General features: G+C 31.3%; 1 protein-coding gene across 1 annotated transcript; it reads right to left on the minus strand.

Moving 5' to 3' along the window:
- Positions 1-3,436: 3,436 nt before the first annotated feature.
- Positions 3,437-5,004, minus strand: LOC140866156 (UDP-glycosyltransferase 90A1-like). The gene has a single exon (XM_073271062.1). It carries the CDS (start codon positions 4,965-4,967, stop codon positions 3,582-3,584), a length of 1,386 nt encoding a protein of 461 aa, XP_073127163.1. The 5' UTR covers positions 4,968-5,004; the 3' UTR covers positions 3,437-3,581.
- Positions 5,005-10,428: the final 5,424 nt, after the last annotated feature.

Raw genomic sequence — 10,428 nt, forward strand, 5'->3', positions numbered from 1 at the left:
CCACGAAGAACCGCCTTCTCCCCATTCCGCCACCCTCTTTCTCACCTCTCTCGCCGCCTTCCCGCCGCCCCTCAGCTCCCTCACCTTCTTCTCCACCTCTTCTATTTCGATATATCCCCTCATCGACCCGCCTTTATAATGTATATAAAGAATTTCAAAGCAAAAAATGATACCAACTTTTTTTTTTTGAAAATTGTTATTATATGATATAGATATTACACTTTTTGTTTTTCTTTTTGTTTTTTTCAACATTTAAAATTCTAACTTGAAAATCATGGTATTAAAATTCCCTTAAAACATAATAAATAAAATATTTAAATGTACAATATTCCTAATCAATGACAATTCAATTAATACATTTTTAAAAAACTGAAATAAAAATTTTAGAGAAAATTGTTTTTTTGGTCTCGTATGTTTGTCACTTTGCGATTTCGGTTGTTTATACTTTCAGATTTCAGTTTTAGTCCGCTATCTTAATTTTTTTGATAATTTTAGTCCTTTTTCCGACGTGGCACCAATCCAGTGCTGATGTGGAGCTGACGTGTATAGAGTCACGTAAGCATTTTTGAATAAAAAAGACCGAAATTGCCAAAAATCGGAACATGCAAGATTAAAATTGAAATATGAAAACACAGAGGATCAAAATCGCAAAATGACAAACATACAAAACCAAATTTGCAGTTTTTCCAAATTTTATTTAAAATGTCTTACGAAAATTAGAACTATATATGATAATGAATGATATTAAAAACTTTTAGTTAAAAGAAGTTATGAAATTATCTAAATTAAATTTGTTGAGTTAAACTTGTTAACTCAATATATGTATATATGCACAACATTTTAATAAAGTTATATAATATCATTAAATAAAATATTTCATATACAAACAGATCTTATCATAAGTAATTCTTATATCTCATTATAAAAAATATAGTATGGTGGTTTTTAAAAACATTTTAAAATAAATATCTATTTTTTCAAATCTAAAAATATATATTATGATAATTAAGTTACACAATAAATTTTTATTTAATTGTGAAATAAAAATTGACAATATTGATTTTTTTCAAGAATAAGTGCTCGAAAATTGGGTTTAGCATTTTTATTTAGGAGCTTCGGATTTTATTTGAAAGATATAAAGAATAACGAAGCTTGAATTTTGAGTTTATTAATTATTTGATCGTGTGATGAAATTTTTGGAATGATAAATACAATTGTGTACTATACAGCAGAGGATAATGTACATTGAACTTGTACAGATTGAAAGCAGTCGAAGAATTATGGTTGAAACTTACATCTAGAATTTAATTTATAATAAATTCAGAGATTTCAAGATATATCATGACTTGAGCAGTTAGTAATGATGTTAATAATTCATAAAGATCGAAAACTTTGATAAATGAAATTGATGGATTTTTTCGAATTGGGTTGTGTTGGAGGTTGAAGTTTTAGATCATGGTAAGCTTATAAATCAAGTTACAGACAATTTGATCGAGAAATTATAATCGAAAAAAATAAAATAAACTTGAGTTATGGTGTATGTCTGCCGAGCTAGAAACGAGCCTACTTAACGAGCCTGAAAGCGAGCTCGCTAACGAGCCTGCTTAAAGAGTCTGAAAACGAGTTTTCTTAACGAGCTCGCTAATGAGCCCGAAAACGAACTTACTACGAGCTCTCTAACAAGCATGTTTAACAAGCCTAAAAACGAGCCGAACTCGACTCAGACTCGTTTAATATGATAACGAGCCGAGCCCGAGCCGAGCTCGAGCTTTTATGTATACTTAACGAGGCGATTCCGAGCCTTATGATAAAAGTTCGGACCGAGCTCGAACCCTTATTTTTGTCAAATGAACCGAGCCCAAGCCTGCTATTGTTCAGCTCGACTGACCTCATTTACGTCCCTAAATAACGATAATGAGGCCAATTTATTATTATTATTATTATTATTATTATTATTATTATTATTTTTAGGAGGATAATCATGCCCAATTAGGAGCTGGCATTAATAAATATTCTCAGAATCATTTATGTTCTTGCTTCCGACCTGCAAGAGTTGACTATGTGAAGTTTAGAACTAGCTATAATTTATATATATATATGTGTGTGTGTTTTTTTCACATATTTATTGAAGACATTTTTGCGGATCTATATTTATATTGAATCGACTCGATTCATATATTCAATTAAAAATAACATCATGAATATTCTGATCGAGTTAAATATTTGTCTCATAAAATTGACTCGATCGTGATAAGATCTCATATAAATTTTTGTTATAAATTACATTCTAAATACGTGTTCATATAAGCGTACGTATGATTGTGCGTTAACACAAAAATATGGTCTAGATGCTAGCAAGTAGCAACGTTTGCTCTGATTTACTGGAACATATATGGGACGAGCTTTTTACTTTTGTTTTGAATATAGACTATGAAGTTTATAGTTGATGAAGATAAATATATATACAAAAAATATGGGTGAAGCCAATAATAATTCATATTTAGTAGATAATAATAAAAATATACATATACTGATTAACTGATATAGATATGTGTATAAGCGTAACATTAAGAATTATCTATTAATTAGAACGACACACAACCGTGATTATTAGAAAAATAAAAATAAAAAAGAGACGAAAAGTTTTTTTAAAAAAAAAAAGAGAGAGAGGAAGAAATGTGCAATTTAATGTCAATGTTTTTCAAGATGGTAGAAATTTATCAATAATCCTGATATGAATGCACTCTGAATCTCATCAATGATTGCAGACAGCAGTTCTGAGACTAATCGATCGAAATTCTTTAATTTTTACCATGATTGGATTCCATACCTTGGGAAAATTAGTTATAATTGTAGAATTCTAGTAAAAAAAAAAAAATTATGTGAGAAGTTAAACATTTTTTTTTGACAAAAGAGAAGTTAAAAATTAGGAGCGTTATTATATATATAGATGGATAAAAATACATCCATAAAAATAAAGGATAACATAGAGATTTAATAATTATCATTTTTAAATTAAAGAAATATGTAGAATATTTTCTATTGACTATTAATTGGTTGACCTATTATGTTTGACCCAATTCATGAATAATGTTGTTCATGCACTATTCATGTATTATATGGTTCATGCACTCAAGTTTATATCTCAATATTATTAGTCACTATTCATGTATTATATGGTTCATGCACTCAAGTTTATATCTCAATATTATTAGTCGACGACTCGCGATCGATCGTGAGCATTGCTATATTAATTTTAAACACAAAATTAAATTCCAATAATGTCTTACAAATAAATTTTATGATATGAATCTTTTAATTAAATAATTCATAAAAAATATTAATTTTATATCAAAAATATAATTTTTTTTATCATAAGTAGAAGCAATATTAATTCGAGAAACATATTCAAGAAAAATGAAAAATCACCGTGACAACAAAAATGATTCGTCTATATTACTCACAGTCTCACACTTATAAAATAATAATAATATTATATATATAATATCATTAAAAAAAGATTGGGATGTTTTTAAGAGATTTAATTTAATTTAATTATCATTTTTAAAATTACAAATATATCACCCAGATTTTCCCGTCACCCCATCAATTAGCAAATCTAACGTGCGCCACGAAGAACCGCCTTCTTTCATGGAGACATGCGCGGCTCCTCCCCATTCCGCCACCCTCTTTCTCACCTCCTCCGCCACCTTCCCGCCGCCCATCAGCTCCCTCACCTTCATCTCCACCTCCTCCGCCGCCACATGACCCCTGACCGTCCCACCTCGTGGCATGATCCTCAGTCCCACCCCTACTTCCTCCGCCACAAACCTCGCATTCATATGCTGCTCCGCCATAAACGGCATGGACAAAATCGGCACTCCGGCGGAGATGCTCTCCATCACCGAATTCCATCCGCAGTGACTCAGAAACCCTTTTACGCCCTCATGTTGAAGGATTTTCAATTGATCCACCCATTCTTTTGCCACCAATCCCCTACCCTTCACCCTTGATTCAAACTCTGGCAAAAAGTTCAAATCTTTGGACTTCAAAGCCCACAAGAAACTCACCTCCGATTTCTCCAAACCTTGTGCGATTTCAAGAAACTGTTCGGGTGATATTTCGGCTTGTGTTCCGAACGAAACATATAAAACTGGTTCTCTTTTCTCCAATTTTTCATCCAGCCACTGCGGGTAACCTGCGCTTTCCGATTTACTAATCTCCGCCGCCAAGCAGAGCGGCCCGATGTTCCAAGCTTTCGGCCCGAGGTTCTTGTTCCAGTAATCCGCATAACGTGATTCCAGCTCGTAAAAGCTGTTCACGAGCAAGCCATCACTCATCGACAGAGCGATTAGATTCCCCATCATGAAATCTACAAAAGGCCCCGATGGATTAAAATCACCAAACGGTGGGTCGAAATCATTCCTCGTCAGCTTCACCTCCGGAAAATCAGTCATCGGAAAGTGTTCATCAACCGAATCCACACCCGCGTGTGGGCTGAACCTCCCCAAGATTTGGTACATGGTGGCCGAAAAATTTCCCATTCCAAAGAAACTCAGCCTCGGCACCCCGATTTTCTGCGCAGATTTCAGAGTCCACCATAGAAAAGAATCAGAAACGACGCATGAAACAGGAGGCTGGAGGGTTTCAAGTGCTTTCTCGAAGCTCTCCCGCATCTGTTCTGTTGCTCTCGCGAAAGGGAGAAAGGAGGACCCGAATGACAATTTATCAGTGTTTTCTACACCTGGTGGAACACCGTCTATGTTCTGTGGGAAAGGGAGTTCGATTATGGAAACGTCGATGTCTTGGAGGGATGCGCGGATGCTCTGGGAGTTCCCGGCGGTGGTGAAGAGCGTGACGACGACGGAGCGCCGCCGTAGGAGGCGGGAGAGGTACAGGAGAGGGATGGTGTGGCCTTGGGACAAGAAAGGGAAGATGGCAAAGTGCGAGCAGGAAAGCGAACCCATTGATTTTTCTTGCCTTTTCTACTGAAACAGAGCCCATCTTATAGGGATTATTACTTATTTATTATTGCTTAAATATGGCGGCTTATTAGGTATATACGAGTTAGTTTATGCTATATCGGGAGTATTTTTTTTCTATATTTCAATATCATTAGATCATATAGGACTCATATTTTTTTGAAAATTAATATATATATTGATGATCCAATGATTAATATTTGACCACATTATCAGAGAAAAGTACATAGAATAATCTCGTACATGCTACATATATCTTGGTCAACTATAACTTTTTGAAAAGAATTTTGAACTTTTCCAACAGAAGTCTCACAATTTATATCTATTTTTATAATAAAAAAATAATAATCTTCACGTGTTGAATCGAAGAATTTCTTGCAAAAAAAATCCGAAATAAAATTTTAAATTACATAGGTTGCAAATATTTACTTGATAATTTCTATTTTTTATTAAAAAAAATTAATCATCATCTTCTCAAATTAATTAGTAGCAGTAGAGCTAGCATGGATAAATTAAAATGATCCCAGTATCATTTATGCTCCTGCTTCCGACCTGCAAGAGTTGACTATTTCAATCTCGTAACTAGCTATCATTAATGCCATTGTTTGTGTGTATTTATAGATATGTATATGTATATAGACACACGTTAATTAATTATTTAATTATAGTCTATACATAAAGTTGGTCTATTGCGAGATATTTTTACTGGATCAACCTAATCTATGTATGTAATATAAAAATATTTTTAATTTTGTATGAGTTGGATTGAAAATTCATATGATAAAATTGACTTAGGGATAAAGCCCATTTTCATGAATAGTTCCTTGAGTTTTCGGATAGCCAAAATAATCCCTCGTGTTTCAATTTTTTTTCCGAAATTTATCTCTCCGGTTAAATGCAAGTTAAAAGCTGACGGTGGAAATAGGCCACATCGAATTTTCAAATTAAATTACTTCATGCCTAATTTTGATATTATTATTATAATTGTTATTTTTAATCTCATTAATTTTAAAAAAAAATTTGTCACTATTACTACTATCATTATCCTTAACTCATATCATATAATTTATTGCTATCATTATAATAAATATTATTAAGTTTTTTTATTTAAAAATATAAAAAAATAATTATTTTATCAAATACAGTATAAAAAAATTGAAAGTTTGTAACAAACCTAGGGGAAATACTTGTAGCCAAAGCATTAATAAATTATGCTCCTGAAAAGTAGGGCACTGTAATAAAAAAAATGTAACTTTATTATAATTTTTTTAAAAATATATTATAAGATATTGGTAAATAATAATAATTTTTTCGTATATTATTATTATTATTAAAAAAAGAAAAAGAAAACCCATGAATCTTGAGGAAGTGAGCTAGCTTCTGCGGGATGAGACTGAAATGGCTGCACTCTTGCATTCAGCTCCTCGCCTCCAAATCCACGTTAAAGAAAGGTCAAATCTTTTCCCCATTCTTTTGTTTGAAGTTTCAATTCTTTGGCAAATTCAACGTGGGAGTATGTGAAAATTCTTTTCCTATGTCGATTTATTTGTTTGTTATGAATATTGTGTAATGTAGGCAAATGGGGAGGTTGCAGATTGATCGATGCCTCCCTTCACCGCAAGAGGAATAAGAAGGAAACCCGATTTCTGAACCAATTTTTCTCTGCCAAAGCAATGCATGCCGGCTACTCGGGAAAGAAGCAAGTGTGAATATGGACGGAGAAGAAATAAGCTATGACCACCGTCGTAGAGAAGGGCTGGAATACCTTCATCTTTCATTCTCACCGTCGTGAACTCGCCGCTGAATGGTCCTGTGGCTACCAAAAGTTACCTTCATGTGCTTCGACTTTGGGCACTTCGAATTTGTGTTATGTGTTTTAGGGTTTTGATTTGGGAGAAAACATAAAGAAGAGGGTTCCAATTTGGAGCAAATGACAGAAAAATCAGCTATAACGCGATAAATAGAGTTGTGGACTTTTTTAACAAAAAAATTTTTAACGTTCAAATTTAATGGGAGGGATCAACTTTGGAAAAAAAAATACGAGGGATCATTTTGGTGGTCCGAAAATTCAAGGAACTATTTGGGAATACGTAACAAACAAGAGGGACGAAAATGGGTTTTATCCCAATTGACTTGTATACAATTTCGCATAAGTTTTTGTTACATATATATATATATATGTGTTTGCGTACGTATATTTGTGCCCCACAAAAATATGATTTAGTTGCAAGAAATCTGTGCTCGGAGTATAATCGGACATTTTTTGTATATGGATTATGAAGTTGTATAGTTTATTTATAAAGATAAATATATAACAAAAGATATTGGTCATGAAGCCGATAAGAATTATAGAAAAAGTATTAGTGAAGCCTGAAAAATTAATATTTAGGCACCGTTTGGTTTGAGGTATGATATAATTAATATATAGATAAGTAGTATAATGCAATAAAAAATGATAGTTAAAATTGTATTGGATTTGATTGATAGATTATGGTTATTTGATTTGATTGATTAAATTTTAAATAAAAATGTTAAATGACTATTTTGTCCTTTTAACAATAAGTAAAATAAAAAATTATATTATTTATAAGGGATAATATAGTAATTTGAATTCAATGATTTGATTGATGTGAGATAAATAATTAATGATTTGATTGATGTAAAATAAATAGTTAATATATAGATAAATAATATGATGAGAAGAACGTGGGATGTGATGGGATCAATTATACATATATTAGTAATACCGTGAATAAAACGGTGTCTTAGTAAGGAACATAGATAATATAAGAACACAAATATACGAATAATTATATTACCACGACACTCAACTCTCAAGTCTTTGGTCTACACCATATATGTAAAGAAAAATAGAAATTTGCAATTTAATATTAATTTTTTGAATATCGTAGCAAAGCGAAAGATAGACACGAAGAGGGTTGAAATTGTAGAATGTAAATTTTTTTCTATTTTATAATTTGGTAGAAGATATAAGGTTCTTGAACTCAAAATTTCATTTTAAATTTAGAATTTTTGTTTCCGATAAACAGAGATAACAAATCATCAACATGGTGTAAAAAAAAAAAACATGGTGTAAAAAAAATGTAGAATCAATTACTCGATTAAATTACACAAATACGCAACATGAGCCTCTAATTAAACTATTAAATTTATATATTTTTTTTGATGTGATATTAATTTTTTCAAAGTGTTCAAGTTATGTAAAATTTGACAAATACAACCCTAAAAACAATAAAAAAAAAATTGACAAATACATAGGGCTGACAAATTGTTTGGTCACGGCAAATATCGCGAATCACATTTGAAAGCGAATTGATCAGATCTTTGACAACAATGTAATATATTTGGTATTAATTTGTATACGTCACATTCAATAGCATAAAAAACATAAGTTCCAATTAAAAACAAGAGGGCGGGATAATTTTATACAAGATATGTTATTTAATTGTTTATTCAAAAAGATTTCGAGGCAAATAAATTTCAATATTGTAATTTATTGACTTATTAAAAAATATATTAAATAGGAAAAAAATTTGATCCAATTTCTTTATAATTTTAGTTTCTAATATGATTTTAAAAATTATTTAAATAATCACCAAAAATTAGTTTATTTAAGAACTTATGAAATGTATGCCTGTCGACTAGAGCTGTCAAACGGGCCAACTCATGGCGGGTCGGGCCGGCCCACCAAAAACTCACCTTCTGGCAGGTCGATGGCGGGCCGACCCACCATCCTGGCGGGCTGGAAATTCTCAACCCAACCCAACCCAAGGTGGGTTGCGGGTTAGGCGGGCCGGCCCGCGGGTTGGCTTATGACAAATAAAAATAAATAAATAATATTATAATTAATTATAAATATCATTTCATAAATAAATATTAATAGAAAAATATTAATAAAATTTTTTAATTATTGATTTCATATGTGTAAGTTTTATATAAAATAATTAATACAAAAAAAATTCACAAATTTTATTAAAAAATACATGTATCACAATAAAAATAAAAATAAATTATTAATTCTCCAGGCCCGCGGCGGGCCAACCCGCGCGGGTCGCGGGCCTAGGCGGGTTGGCCCATCTAGGCCCACCTTTTGTTGGATTGAAAAAAATTCAACCCAACCCACTTAAAATATGTGGCGGACCGGGCCAACCCGACGAACTTAACCCAAATTGACGGCTCTACTGTCGACTGTCGTTTACTATATTTTTTTATTTTTATTTTTTGATAATGTTTACTATAATTTCACAAAAGTTCGTATGGAAGAAAACGGGGTCCACCACGGATCTGTCTCAAGTGATTAAACATTTTTATGCATTATTTAGGTTATTTTTTTCTACGGAAAAAGGGAATTTGACATATACAACTCTTTAGGCTCTTGTTCTTTCGATATTCTTTCCAAAAAGAGAAATAAAAAATAAACAGGTATGGAAGCTAATCAAGCTATAATTGTAAACCAATATCAATCTATGGAAGCATCGATTTCGTAATTACCTTGATATGATAAAATAATGTATATTAAATTTATTCACGTATATTAACAGTTAACTACATAAATTGATTATTACATTATGTTTAATATATTTTACTTGGTTGAAGATATATAATTTTTTTATTGGGATGAGAAGTTTGTTACACTTAGATCACGAGATCTCTTCTTAAATCAAATGGTCATATGTGGTCGATTAGTCTTTTTTTAAAAAATATAGTGGTTTTATGAAGAATAAGATTTACGATTTCAATTGGTTTGCGGTTTTTTGTTTTTGTTTTTTGAATGATCTCTATTCGATTTTTTAAAAAATAATAATAAAAATAGAGTGTCTTTTATTCAAATTAATACAAAATATACTCAAATCATACAAGAACAAAACTAGATAAAATAATGAACCCAAATTGAATAGATTTGGTACAACATGACACTCGCAACAAAATGACATTACACTATACAATCATTTTTATTTTCAATTTTTATTTTAAAAAAAACATTTGTTGGAAAAAGTACTAAACACGCCTATCATAATTAAGCCATATAGACTTTTCACTTTAGTCATTTTTTAAAGGTGCATGTATTGTAAATTTGTAATTGCGTACTTCAAAATAATAATTAGGCTCATCAAATATAAATTATTACATGATTAGCGAACAAAAAATTATTAAGATTTTTTAAATGTTATTTTGTCTTCAATCAAACTCGGTTAATTAATAGTCAATTAACACAGTTAATTACGTATCAGACTTCGATGCCTTACTGGAAACGTTAATTTGTGTGTCATAATGTTGACTGGAAAATTATATTTAATTAGTACTTGTATGAGCGTGAGCAGCCCGAGCTTGTCTCGTGGTTAATATTTTTTTGGAACTAATTAATTTATACTTATATATATACAAAAATTAGAATAAATTATTTTAATGGCTAGACCGCCTATTT

Source organism: Henckelia pumila, chromosome 4, assembly GCF_033568475.1.
Source record: "Henckelia pumila isolate YLH828 chromosome 4, ASM3356847v2, whole genome shotgun sequence".
Classification (NCBI taxonomy): domain Eukaryota; kingdom Viridiplantae; phylum Streptophyta; class Magnoliopsida; order Lamiales; family Gesneriaceae; genus Henckelia; species Henckelia pumila.

Excerpts from the sequence above, each read along its gene's own strand:
- LOC140866156 (XM_073271062.1), bottom strand. The coding sequence starts at position 4,967 with ATGGGTTCGCTTTCCTGCTCGCACTTTGCCATCTTCCCTTTCTTGTCC.